This window comes from Gallinula chloropus, assembly GCF_964237585.1.
Source record: "Gallinula chloropus genome assembly, chromosome: 12".
NCBI lineage: Eukaryota > Metazoa > Chordata > Aves > Gruiformes > Rallidae > Gallinula > Gallinula chloropus.
The window spans coordinates 15,382,390-15,397,282 of NC_140097.1; the positions used below are offsets into that span (position 1 = coordinate 15,382,390).

General features: G+C 37.5%; 1 protein-coding gene across 2 annotated transcripts in view; it reads left to right on the top strand.

Annotated features, from left to right (window-relative positions):
• CACNA1D (calcium voltage-gated channel subunit alpha1 D) overlaps window positions 1-14,893 on the top strand; it is a gene marked incomplete at both ends in the record, with an annotated part of 175,702 nt that overhangs the window by 150,438 nt on the left and 10,371 nt on the right. For both annotated transcript variants that reach the window (XM_084269485.1, XM_084269484.1), the window contains 3 exons: window positions 579-680; window positions 6,143-6,273; window positions 14,594-14,710. In XM_084269485.1, the coding sequence (XP_084125611.1) occupies window positions 579-680; window positions 6,143-6,273; window positions 14,594-14,710 (350 nt within the window). The remainder of the gene's footprint in view (window positions 1-578; window positions 681-6,142; window positions 6,274-14,593; window positions 14,711-14,893) is intronic.

The window sequence follows — 14,893 nt, forward strand, 5'->3', positions numbered from 1 at the left end:
GCTAGAAAAGGAAAGGAATAGGGAGGCCAGAGCCCAAGAAATCTCATAAATTATTATATGCTTTTATCTGATCAGACAAAAAACGTGTAGCACTGGCATCACAGGAATGAATGAGTTTCCCTTTCTGTCCTACCAAAATGCTCCTTCCTCACTACTCTGTAACTCTGGGTACCTTGGAACCCACATTGCTGCAACTTTTGCACACTTGAAAACAACATTCCCAGTTTGGTCAAGGCCAGTTCTGACTGGGCTGGATGGATTTCTGTCATTTACATTGAAGAGGGAAAAGTTTTTAAAAATATTCATGTCTTTTTTTTCTATTTTCATACATTTTATTTGTTATTTTACCACCTTTTACTAGTTTCTGTTTGTGTCTTCTGCTATTCTCAGCAGAATGTGAGTTCCCCTGTCAATAACAAGCTGATTAGATTAAGCCCCCTCAGACATCGCTGTGGTTTAGGTGAGCGCTGACGAAGATGAAAAACTGCACACTAGTCACTTGCCTGAACTTTCAAGCCTGTACAACTAATTACTATGATTAAACAAATAATTGCCATTTTTCTATTTCATTGCCACAGGTAACCTAGAGCAAGCAAATGAAGAACTTAGAGCAGTTATAAAGAAAATATGGAAGAAAACGAGCATGAAATTACTTGACCAAGTTGTCCCTCCAGCTGGCGGTCAGTCTGATAAACATTCCAGTGTGCTATTCTCCATGTGTTTTGGTCTTTCTAAATTATTAGGAACCAAAGAAATAAACATACTAAGTTTTGCAATTATAATGTCATTAAAGGACAACAAATAGTAATAACAAAACAAATCCAGAGAAAATGATGGACTGTTACACTGGATAACACATACAGGACTTAGAAGTACAACTTCTTTAGATCAGAAGGAAAGAGGAAAATCTGGTGTTTATTTTCTTGCTTGAAAAAAAATACTTTATTAGACCTAAATCTAATCTTGATTTCAAGTCATTCAGCAAAATAAGCTAAACTTAGTTTGACTTCAATGTCTTGAGCAAAATAACATGTTTTGTGCTAATGAAGCTTGACAATGTACACTACATTATAGCTTATATCCTTGTATATGTTGAATACTTCTGGGAGAAAACAAACAAAAAATACCAATTGCCAGCAGAAAAATAATTCTGTTACTAAACTAAATTGTCTCAGTTACACTAGTTTAAACCAGAGCAGTTCCATAGTGAACAGAAAATGGAAATGGGTCAGGTTTATGCCAGTGTGACAGAGGAATTGGCCCATGTAAAGAGAAACCTAAATTCTAATGTGCCAGTACATTTGTGGGAACTACAAGGCACGTGTACTAGGTGTTCCTACATGCTGTAAAATGACATGTCAACTATTGGTTATATCTCTCTCTTTAAATATATATATTCCAATATATATATTTAGCTCTTTCAATATATACATTTTTATAATTATGCTCTAGTGTAGGTTTAGGTGACTGTTTTTACTTGCTTCTTCAAGTTTTAAAGGTGCAGGATCTGTTGCACTGTCACCCATGCCCAGAATATATTTATCTAGACATCCAATACACAGATCCATTGTAATCATCTGGTATTTCTTGTAGTTTATTGTACTTTATAGCATTACGGCAGCTTTCAAGACTGATCAGACTCAGGTTTGGAAGCAGACTCAAGATCCCAGGCCTGAAGGTGGTGGAGGCTGATCCCTTTCTGAAGGTGATACTCTCAGTCTCGAGGGGAGGAAGAGCATGCTGGCTGCACTGCTGTTCAGCATGACCCAAGAAGCAGCATTAGCTTTGTCGCTGGAGGGAGTCACTGCTGTCAGTGTGGTGGCTGCCAGATAATAGTGGGTATGAAGGCAAAAACCTAGCAAATTTGACTACCCAAAGGGGAACTGATACTGCACATTTAAAACAACATTTTGTGTTCTACTCTGTTGTTTTTAGCCTTACACCTAAGTGCTTGCATGGCATAGATGAATTGCTTTGTTATTGTTGTAACTTTGTGCTTGAGCTTTTTCTGCAGCCTCTGTTCCTTTCAACTATGAGTCTTTCCGAATATTCTGAAGCAATTCTGTTTTAGGGTGGTGGCATGGAATTAGTGTTGCCTCTTGCCAACTTTATTCCCCTACATTTTTTTATGGAAATAGAGATGCATGCTTCAGAATAGCAAGCTGTGCCTGCCTAAATCAATCTGACAAAGAATCCGCAAAGATTACATTTCTAGAACTAATCTTGCATAATAACTCACTGTTAACTTCAGCTTCACTTCATTGCTGAATATAAGCTCTATATTTATTTTCAGCTATACTAAAATTCATCGCTAATATTCTGCAAAGGTAGCTCTTCAGTGTAGCTAGAAGGCTGAAAACCTGGATGACTGCTCAACTGGTAGGAAACAGAATGACTTCTACAACCCAGTATAAATAAGACCATGTTGGGAAGTCTGTAAGAGTACAAATTTTTATTTCAGAATGGTTTGATTCTCTGTGGGAAAATACTGTAACCCACCTGGAGAAAAGAGTAGTATGGCTATTTTACATTCAAATGCCATAGGAGTGTAAAATAGTATAGCATGCAGTAGGAATTAGTTTCTGTTGATGGTTAATATTCAATAGAAATTTGTATATGAAACCAGTGATAGCTGATAATAACAGTCTGCTAGGAGACAGAAAATTCTCTTTGATATAAATCAACCAAGCATCCAAATTCAACTGTTAGAATCACTTGCACTTAAAAATATTGAGTGGTCTAGTTGCTAATGTTTTTCTCCAGTATAACTTTTGCTGGTATTACTGAACTCTAGATTCTTTGTGTGCTCGTGACCATGCCTCCAGAACACAAACAGAACAGAAGCAGAGCAGAATGAGAAAAATAAATATAACATTTTTTCCCTGAATTCTAAATAGATGCAGTAGAAATGTACAGTTAATTAATGATTGGTACTGGCCAGAGAACTCATTACTCTAACTTCACTAAAGTGTTATTAGTTAGCAGCACATTTTCAGTACAAAAATTTTGCTTTGCAAAAACATAGAAAATCAGTGAAATGCCTGAAGGTCTGAACGAGTTAACATTCTCGGGAGACTAAAGAGTAATAGAACTCCATAGAACTCACTAAAGCTTGACCTGTATTCTCCAAACTCCCCAGTCTCCACCTGCTAGCCCATTTAATGCTGCCTAATATGTTTCACCCTATTCCAAAGCCTTCCTACTGAAATGATTCCTTCTGCTGTCACTAATTGTAATTCTAGATTTGTCTATTCTGTGGTCAGTTATGCTTAAGCTGCCTCCCTATACCTGTCCGTATCCGGCTATATGTGTGTTATTCATAAACCAAAGTCAAGGATGGCTCCCCTTGGCCAGGCTTCAGTTCTTGTGTGCCCCTGTCTGCAGTACAACTGACTGTGCCTGTGAAGTACACGTGCATCTTGTTTGTACATACAGACTTTGGCATGCACGATTCAGCAAACGAGTAATGCATCCATCCAATATGCTTTCAAAAAGGTTGGTGCATGTCCAGAGTGATCAGTGAGGGCACCTCATTTCTACATACTGAGATTTCACAGGTATTTCCATCTCAGGTACAGTCAGTAGTCGTGCAATGTCATAGCCTGACTTGAAACACGCTTGACGTGTGACCCGTAGTAGTACATGTTATATCAAGTCTGTCCCTTCTATGTGCTTGTTCTTTCTGGGACCCATTTGCTCTATCACTTCCTTAAAAGTTCTGTTCTAATACTTGAATCAAAGTAGTGTGAAGGTGGGGAAAGGCTTCTCTGGGGAGTCTGACCAGGACTGTGCTACAGATCAATGGATTCGGCTCAACAAGGATGCCAAGTTAGCACTGACGCTTTATAAAAGATGTCTAATACAGAACACCATTAGCCTCCTGGGGAGCTGCCAAATGAGATTACAGATAAACATCAAAGCAAATGTTCACAAAAGGTTCAGAAATTAGATTGGGGAGGGTCAATTAAAACGCTTTTTACTGCTAAGACTGAATCTGTTGGCTGGTGAGCTTTTCATGTGAGCTGTGGAGCTCTTGCTATATCCTAGTGAGAACTGGGGGAAATCGGACCCTTGAAGAGATGCCAAGTGTTTGGCAGAGCAGGCTTTTTAATGCATTAGGATGTTTCCTGCAGCAGACTGGTCTTCCATCAAGATATTCTAAAGTGATTATTCTAATTAGTTTTGCTTTGATTCAATTGAAGACAAATAAAGTGCTGGGAGAATACATCCCTGGGATGTTTTTACTGAAGTTGAAGCCTGCTGTACTTTTCCATGTGCATACTGCCCCTTTCAGACATTATAGTGAAGTGATTATTTTGAATGACAGAGGATTCATTTTCAGACAAATTTTGTCACAGAGGTAAAAGTTAGTTTAAACAGTATTGTACATGGATTGGATTTCTCTGTCCTTTTATCAGTGTGAAAGCAAGTCATGGAAAGAAGAAAGTTAAATTGAAATTAGCGAAAGCTTTTGTATTACAGGTAAAAACAAAGACAGAAGCACATTTTTAATCAAATGTTAACGTGTGATGTTACAGTGTATGACCATCAATTACAGAATTTGTTTGACAATCAATTAGGGGAAAATTTTGTTTAGCAGAATGTGTTTGTATGTAAAAACACCAACCATCACAAAACAAAACCACACTCATCTATCAAAGCTCCATTAGAGAATTAAAATATGGAGAAAAACAAATTACATAAAACTGAAAAAAAAATCCATGCTTTCCAACAGAGATGTGTGAAAATGTGTCTGGGCATGTTAGATTTTCCATGTTTATTCAAGTCACAACTGTACAGAGTCACCCACATCCTGAGGTGCATTAAGCCCCTGTCTGTCCAGCAATGGCAGCTGGAATGACAGGAACCTACTGTCCATCAGGATCTGGGTCCTGACAGTGGAGAGAATTTCAATGCCTAAAACACACCAGCTCTCCTTTATGTATGGCAGTGACCAACTAGCAACCCTGTCACAAACAGCCATCTCAAGGTACTGAAAAAAAAGTCGAGAGATTAGGCAACACAGCAGAAAGGGAAATAGCCAGCTTGGTGCCAGGTAACTCTGGGGGGAACAAAAGCAATGTTTTTGAATAGAAAACTGTTCCTAGTTTTCTGGCAAGCGTTACTTCTCACAGGATCAAACTTGCACAGCTGAATGATTCAGTGGGACTCATAAAACAGGTACATACCTGCAGTGAATCAGGCAGTTTCAATACCCTGGTAGGATACCCGCCTTTGAATGTTGAACACTTTGAAAATGGGATTTTGTTCACAACAGTGACTCTGTAAAAATGCAAGATTTTACTGCAGTTGCTGTTTGCCTATCGTTTGTATTACGTTAACTGATAGAAGGTCTTTTAATTTGCAGCAGCAGTGCAGAGCTGATAATGCAATAATGTGGGAAAGCACCATATGTTGTTTCATTTTTACTTTTATCATCACCTATTTAGAAGGTGGCTGAGGACCACAGCTTCCCTTAAGCAAAAGTCTTATAGAAAATATGGGAAATTGTAACTTCTATGAGATTTCCTCTGTGAGAGTCTAGAATCTGTTGGGTGACAGTAAGATAGCAGAAGATAAAGCCCAACATACGAGCATCTGGGACACGTGAAATTCAAGCTGGAAGATGCTCAGGTGTTACAGTGAGGGCTTGACACTCATAACGTTGGTTGACTGATATCAATATCCTTAAGCAATTAGATTCAGTTTGGGGTATGAAAAAAAAGATGATGTAAGTAGGACCTTTGTTTTTTTAGTAGTCACCAACTCAAACGTATGTGTGTCGTAGCTTTTGTTTTGATCCATTTATTCCAAGTAACTGAAGCAAATCTTTTCAGCTTCTCTGCATACACAAACATGTTTGTGGTTTTGTTAGAAACTTACACAAACTTACTTGGAATTACATGAGACTTGGTTAAGTATTGTATTTTGTTCTTCATTAAAGATGAGTTCACTTAACTGACTGAGCCTAAACTGCTTGCTGAAACATTGCTTTTAAGCTAGTTACAGGTTCCATTGTTGTAAGCTGAAAGCATAGTACCTATTGCACCCATCACATTTTTCCCCCCAAATCAGATGTGAGTGTACAGGCTATTGATAAATGTGCTGACTTGGGAGAGATCTGTCTGGTCTGTTCATTTAGATGATGAGGTAACCGTGGGGAAGTTCTATGCCACCTTCCTGATACAGGACTACTTTAGGAAATTCAAGAAACGCAAAGAACAAGGACTGGTGGGGAAATATCCTGCGAAGAATACCACCATTGCTCTGCAGGTGATTTTGTTTTTACATCTTTAACTAACTGTTTTGTGAGCTTACTTGGAATAGCAGGTAGATGAATTTTCATGATTGTGCAGTGCTGCAAGGATTTTATTTAGCTGGGACATTTTGACCCTTGTTCGTCAGAAAACTAAAGCGTAGTCCTGCTATTCTGTCTAGAACAAGGTAAGTGCAAAAAGTTACTGTCTGTGGATTACTCAAACAGTAGCAACAGTGACAAAATTTCATAGCAAGTCTGGTTGGTACATCACAATCTGGAGTTGCTGATATTAAAATTATATGAATGAAGTTCTGAGCTATCTTTTTTGTTCTTTGTTTTGCTTTCACTGTTAAATTTCTGATGTTCCTACAATGCTCTAAGCCAGTTATCTGAAAACTTCCTAATACACATTACCTTACATTAAAGATGTTTTTATATAGCATCATTTTTAACTTATTTCTCTTTGTTCTTTTTTTTCCTAATTTTGATTACTGGTGAAAACCCTTCCTATTGGTATTTTTAATAGTTGCAAATTTTGAAATTCACATTAATCAATTTCTTTTATAGGAAATGATATTAGCAAACTGCATTAATGTCATAGACTTCTTTCTGCCTCCTAAAACAAGCTGTCAAATGGAAACCAGGACAATAGGTTTGGCCATCTGTGTCTCAAAAGGCCTGCCAGAAGCAGTCCATAGAGTATATGTGATCTAAAGAGTATATACTGAACGTTTCTGTCTGATGATACCCCTTGTATTATCAGCTTCAAAACTGGCTAATGGAAGGCTGTCCTCAAATAATTCCAGACATCATACACTGCACCATTTTTATTGGATTGGGACTTTCTGAGTTTCAGTTAATGCTGGGTAGATTCCTACAAGCTCTAAAACTATTTACTGATTCTGATAGCTTTTTATTCTGATGCACGTTAAGGAATATGTTGTGAAAATCACTTTGTATGGGGGGAGGAATCTGTTAACCTGATTCAGATGCTGGTTTCTTCGTTAAAAATCCTGCTGGTTTGTCCTTTGATCTCACAGAATGGTCTTTGTTGTCTTAAGTAGGTAATTTGTTTCATTCCTATTCCCTAAGAGTGTCTCTGCTGGCAGCTCTGACACAAGTTCTGTTCTAAGTCACTGTAAGTGTGAGATGCAACAGAGCAATTCATCGCGATTCCTGCTGCTGATCTGTGAGCACATGGCTTGCCAGGACAGGATAAACTGCCTTTGCTTATCATGAGAGAAGGGAAAATCATCGGGAATGGAAGAAATAAAAAACCCTGGGAGCAGTTGAGAGGGAAGTGAAAGACACTGAATTTTTAGGCAGGACTTTGTAGACGTCTTCATTTCAGAAGCATTTGAGCATAAGGGGATCAAAGTCAGTTTTAAGACACAGCACTGTGGAGTTCCCCTTGTGTGTTTGAAGATGTACACATCCCAATATAGAAACAAGCACTGAGTTTCCAAATGTGAGTGTGCTTTGTTGTTAGTTACCAGATTGCACTTCCTGTTCAGTAACAGATAGAGGGCAAAATTAAATTGGAAACAAATAAATCTTCTGTCTTTACACAGATATCTTTCAATTTCAGAAAAAAAAATGACCATTGAATGTCTGCTAGGAATCTACAAAGGCTTATGGGATTTGAGGCATGGCAATTTGTTTTTTGGTGATTGAAACAACACTTTTGTGGCAATGACCTGAGCCAGGCTGGTAGATGGGAACATTACTTCATTCTTTCTCCCCATTTTCCTCTCATCTACTTTTGTTTTTCTACTGAATCAGTAGTAGCTAAACTTGATTTAACAAACAAGTGGAAATGCCATTTCAAAGAAACCTGAAACCTGTGGTTGGGAAAAAGACTGGACTTAGGAGCTTTCAGCCAAGCATATAAAATTGGGAGCTACAGCAAGTCAAATTCAAAGTCAAAATGCCATGTTTGTTAGAATAATTTATTCTGCAGACCCAGGGTATTTCACTCCTTAGGAAGGGAAGAAAAGCAAGTGGTTCTGAGATGACAGGTGACCAGTTCATGTTAGCCATCTACTGTCACTTTTGTGGTGTGACATAGGCTCTTAAAACATGAGGAAAAAAGTAGTCAAGGCTTACAATGCCTTTCTTATGCTGTTGAGTGATACTTAAGCAGTGAGAACAAATATACTCCTCTGGGTAAAATCAGGACAAAATCACATCTGTAGGAGTATGTAGAGGATTTTTGTAGTGATGGAAAATTCTATTGAGCCAAACAGTAGTCACATTGCTAATAAAATGAATGTTAAGTGAAGCATGAATAAGGCTAATTACTTTCATCTGGTGCTTAGTATCAATGAATTAATGCCATACTAATCTTCCTAGGGGAAATACTGCAAACTATATAATATTTGCATCTCTATTTCATATTTATTTACATGTAGCCCTCTCTGTAGATGCATGCCAATAAAAGTTAAAAGATGTTTTCCTTCACATCACAAATAAACAAAAGCATTGATTTACTGAGCTGAAGTTAATTTTTTTAGGAACATGTTCCAGATCCAACTACATGTTTTTTTCTCTCTACAAATTTTATAAGTAATACCAACCCTGCAGTAAAGAGGAAAAGAAAAAACCCTCTGGTAGGCATCAGCTGAGGGGTTAAAACGTTGCTCAGGTTCAGCGTAATTGTACTTGTCTGTTGATGTTCACAGAAAGGCTTAGCTTGAAGGGGTCTGGGTTTGGGTGAAAGCACAGAGCTCTGCTGTGGTTGCAGAGCTGTGCACGCCGCTTCAGCGTTAGAAGATGTGTAACACGGGGGAATCGAGACTTGACTGCTGTGTCTCTTACGTTCACTGCTATAGCGTAGGTCTACTCAGCTATTTTTCTGCATGTTTATCTCCTTATGTCAGTAGCTCTTGCACTGTACTCTGTTCACACTAACTTCAGTTTATGTGGAAGTGTCAGTGTAGCTCTGGGGGGTTTTTTGTTCTGTTCTGTTTTCGTTACTCTAAAATAAGCTGGTAGTAAAAACATGTTCATTATCTACAAATGTGATGGTTTATATGAACATTTTCAGAGCCAGAGGCTTTCAGTATTCTGAAGACTGAATTATTTTTAATTCACTTTATGCTTTGTTTCAGTTCCATTGAGTTTATATAGCAACATACTTAAATATGAATTATTCTTCTCAAATCCATGGAGCAAAGCTTCCATTACCTGTTATTACAAGGTGCCTTAAAAGAGGGAGCATTGTGTATTTTATGTGACTAGAAATAGTGCAGGTGATAGTCATTATTTCAATAGGAGTATTGTGTTTGCACTTCTTAAACAAAAGTTAAATTCCATGTCTGTGTAGGTTGTACCACACCTTAAAATGGATGTGGGCTGAGTTTAGGTATAGGGAAAAATATCTTTTTTTTTTTTCCAGTTTTTATAAACATCTAAATGTTTTTTTCTTAAGTCATTACTCTGGCTCCTTGTGTTACACACAGATTTGATATAAAACATTTATCTAAAATGGTGTTACTGTTTTATGCATGCTATAGATATGGAACACTGATTTAAAATCTATTTGGCATTTGTTAAAAGTGGGTTTTTTTTTAATTTAACTGTTTAATCTTTTCATGTTTAACTTTTAAAGGTTCTGATGTTTTGGCGTGAAGGGCTTTCCAAGCATTTTCAAGCTTATCTCTCTCTAAATGACCGATTCAGAAATGCAGTTATTAGTCATATGACATTTTTTCTCACAGAGGGACTCCTACAGTACTATTATTTCAGCATTTTAAAGCACATGTGTGTCATCTCAATCTTGTGTCAGACAGGGGCACTATTAATTGTCTCTGGAGATCTTACTTAAGACGCAGCACTGGTGTATTAGTGCTTTGTGCCATCTTGAAAACATTACAGGTGCTATTATGCCTCATAAAGTAGGGCTGCTTGGAATTGTCATGTTTATTCAAAGTCATTTTCTGCATTTACAGGAAAGTCTATTTAAAGACATCCTTGAGTTTATTATGTAATTATGTAGCTCAGTGCCCTGTATGTCACTGCTTTGCTCACTAACCACTGGACTGATAGATCTCATCTTTCTCATGCCTACAAGGAAAAAAATAAAGCAAGGAAGGGATCAGAAATTAAATTTTGGAGAGAAAGTGTCTGGATAAGAAACAGCTGCTTCTGCAAACTTCTAGTGAAATCTCTCAAACAGAATTAGAGGCAATCAAACACAGCAGCATTACTCTGTTTTCTTGTTCTACTTCAAAGAAGCAACAACAGTACAGGAAAGCGTGACTGGGAACAACAGATGTCCTCTTCTAGACCAGCACAAATCATTCAATGATGCAGTTTTGATCAAATCTAATCCCTATAGAACCGGTGCCTAATCATGTCTCGTGTGTTTTATTTGTTCTGTTAGACCCTTTCATCTTCCAGTATCTTTGATGAAAACAAAATTTGCTGAAAGGTATGGGGTAAATGCATATAAATTCACACCCGTGCGAGGAGTTTTTTCCAGTTACAGGTACATTAGGAAAAGATATTTATGTATAGCAAATAGGAATACTCAGTGATAGAAAGTTGAACATCAACAGAAAAGTTTTGTGTTCTGTAGTATACACACTTTCTTAGAAATGTGATCTGCCTGACAGATTCAACAGCCTTGCGAACCAGGCAGGTTTTCAGTCTGGTGAGCTGAGATGTGTGTGAGATGTTCATATTGTGTTAGAACTGGTTCTGTGCTCCTTGGAATAATGTGAATTGTATTTAGGTCCTCAAAAAAATCGGAAATTAATCAATATTTATTATTGACATTTTTACTTACTTAGGGTAAAAAAAAATTAAAGGTATGCATTACTGTTGAAATAGCATAAAATAACCTTGAAACTTCCTTTAAGGTGAGACTTCTCTGATTGTGAGAAAATCTCAAGGAATTAAGAATCTCCTATAAAAAAATACTGATACTAAGAGAGACTAGAGAGAGTGTGACCCTCTGTAGTTATCAAAGAAATGTTATCAAAGTTCTTCTATCAGTCTTTAATGTCTACTTGTTCTGTTTGGGGAAAGCAAGGAGGATTTAGTTTGATTTCCTTTCCTCTGCAGCTCTGATAAACTGTGCTGAAAGACTGTGAGGAAGCAATTTCTGTGTAAGACTCAAATTTGACTTTTTTTTTCTTAATAAAGTCATTAGAGCATGATGCTACAGGAGTATGGCAAGTTTTGAATCATTCTATATAATAGGAAGAAGAGCTCTTGTAAAGGTCTACTGATTGCCTCCTAAGAACTTAAGCAGTTGCAGGGAAAAGAAAGAAGCGTAACTCTGGCAAATGTAGACAAATCACTGTCCAGGCTCTCTTTTTGCAAAGTCCCATCTATTCAGATTTTTTTTTTAATAAGAGAAGAAATTATTTCAAATTTAAATGTAGTAGTTTTTAGATCATCACACATGAGGTACACACAAGGTACACCCGCATTGCCCTCTCACACCTTACAGTGTCTTGGGTTCTTAGTGGGTAGAATAAAATGGGCAACATTGTATAGTGAAATGTGTATCACAAGGACCCTTCTTACCGGTAAACCAGTGAAGAGGTGTGGAGGAAGTTGGTTTGATGTTTCCCTGCGTTCTTTTATTCAAGAGACCTTGATTTGGTTCTGAAGTGCTTGAAGGTAAAGTCGAATGTTGTATCAGTCCAGGCTACCCCTGCGATCTTCACAGAAGGCATTAATGTCATTCGGCAGATGGATTTTCCAACTGACACCTAAGTAGTTATTCCTGCATTTTTACATCAGCCCCACTTCTGTGGTAGCTGATGGATTGACTGAATCTAGCGATCTATTATGAGCTGGCAAGTCTGTGTGGTGCTGTCCTGTCATAAAAATTGTTCTTAGAAAACTTTCAGATTGCACCAGGTAAAATGAGGCAGTACATGGGAATACTCATTTTAATGATAGATTTAACAAAATTGTAAGTAGTTCTGTTAGAGGAAAAAAAACAGATAAATATTTTAATTCTGCAGGCAGATGTTTGTTGTGGAACTTGTGGCTTCCATACTGGCTGTGAGTGAATAAAGCTGATCAATTTAGATTCATTAGCATGTACTATTTACATTTGGTGATCCAGACTTAAGTCTTTCGCTGTCAAATGTGATTATAAGAAGCCTGTTATATGAAAATATCACTGAAGAAAGGTGAGAGAAAAGCTGTCTGCTTTCTCTTGAGTAAAGGAGGAGTAATTCACAAGGACATAATGGAAACGTAATAATTCAATTACTATTGAATATGTTGCTGCCAAACATGGCTTTTCTCAGCTTTTGGGCGTGTATTTGTGGGACTTTGTCACAATTTGGCAGGCAGGAATATAAGGAGTAGTTCTGGCCAGAGCTAGTATGAGTGCTAATTTGCTACTCTCTGAGACTTAGCTTGAAGGGGGAGTCTGGGTTTGGCTGAAAGCACAGAGCTCTTGTGTGGTTGCAGAGCTGTGCACGCTGCTTCAGCGTTAGAAGATGCGTAACATGGGAGAATCAAGACTTGACTGCTGTGTCTCTTATGTTCACTGCTGTAGTGTAGGTCTACTCAGATATTTTTCTGCATGATTATCTTACATTAGAAGTTCTCATACTGTGTTCACACTAACTTCAGTTTATTTTTATGTTGAAGTCTCAGTGTAGCTCTGGGGTTTTTGTTCTTTTCAGTTTGCTTTGCTTTAAAGTAAGCAGGTAGTAACTGTAAAATGCAAGTGACTGTCCTTGCTAATGGTTAAAAACCAAAACAAAAATAGCAATCCTCTGCTAAGCAAATACAGTCTTTGCATCTGCTTAATAGAAGCCTTTGGTCTTGTGCTTCAAATCTGTACTTTGAATGGTTAATTTTACTTCCCTTTAGCACCTTAGAAAATTATGACATTAGCAACTTCACTAAGGTCTTGACTATGTAATTAGCATAAGCAGAATGGGAGAAAGCACAATGTACTAATGAAACATGTGTTGTGTATTAATTCACTAGTAAATGATTTTTAGAGGCTTGTTCAATTATAGCATAACTCCTAAAATTCATCCCTGAGGAAGAAAGTGTACTTGCCAATATGTGTAGCTAATATGATTAGTCAAGGGCTGTGTTCAGGAATTTGAATACTGGTATGAGTGAAACCTGAAGAGGAACCTATAATAAATTTGCACTGTTAGAAACAAAGCTTTATGGTTCATCCTGTTCCAAGTTCTGATTGCCCACGCTGTATAAATGTCATTTTTGTGCCCAGCAATCCAACTATTTCAGTTTTGAGCTGAAATCTGCCTGTGCTCCTGTGGTGTGAATGGGATTCGGTTTCCTCCAAGGTCTTTCAGCTTCTTCTGGAGCTGTGCAACACGTGGACTTCTCTGTGGATCTTCATGCCACCCCAGGGCTAGTAACATGCAATGTCATGTCATGGACATACAGCTCTGATGGGCAGGTCAGCACTCATACGCATCAAAAATGCTGAAAAACCATAAATTGGGCTTTCAGATCATCATCAGGAATTGAGCCGAGTGCTGTGCGTGATGAGTACTTTAAGTGTAGTGTTAGTAAAAAGCTAAACAAACAAACCTTGATTTCTTCTGAATGTGAAAAGATTAAGAACAGTTGGGAAGAGCAAGATTGGTTTTATTGCTTCGGATGATGAAAGCCAGAGTTAAAACAGGGAACATGTCTCCTTTTTGAAGTCAGACCTATACAAAAGAACTATATTCTTGGCTCTGAGTGTGATGTCTGTTTCCTCTCTAATGTGCAGGTCTGTCCATGGCTGTTTCAGCATTATCCTTTTTCTGAAAGGTTGCTTGTGGTAGCAGGCTTGAGAGGAATATGGACCCAGACACGCTGAGGTCCATGCTACTGTAGCTAGATGGTTTTCTGTCCTAAACTAAAGTTTTGAATCAAATATCTGCGTATCACAATGCGGTGCAGATGGGCTGGAATTATTTCACTGCTTTCTTTTCCATCTGAGCTCTGCTAAAACTGCTGTTGCTATAGCAAAGATCTTGTGTTTCCTTTGCAGACACAGGCTGCAACATGTTTTTAACATGGAATATGCATCTCATTGAAATGCATTTTATTATCATTCTTGCTGATTGCTTATACTTTATTATAAAATTAATCTTATTTCCATAGAGATCCTAAATATCAGAAGTCTTTTAGTCAAGGTCTACACTGTGATAATTAAGATGTGATCACCTCTTACTACTAACAGTAGAGAGATGTACAGGAAGATGCATCCTCTATGGGTGTCAGGATACAAACACTTTATAACTGTCCTTTAAAATAAATTTACGTGCCTGTAATTAAAGAACAAAAAAGAAATTGCATTCCTAATGTATTATGATATTGTCATTGATTTAGGCAGGACTAAGGACACTTCATGATATTGGCCCTGAAATACGCCGAGCTATATCCTGTGACTTGCAAGATGATGAACCAGAGGAAAACAATCCAGAGGAGGAGGAAGATGTTTATAAAGTAATGTCAGAACACAGCTATGTGAATTGTTTTATCATATAATATGAGATTAAAGAATGAGTTTATCCCTGAGTATGTAGTAATAATACCCCCTCAAACAAGAAAAAATATTTTATCAATAAATATACTTTAAATTAATATTTATAAAAATGACATTACCAGAACACTTGTGTGTCATCATAA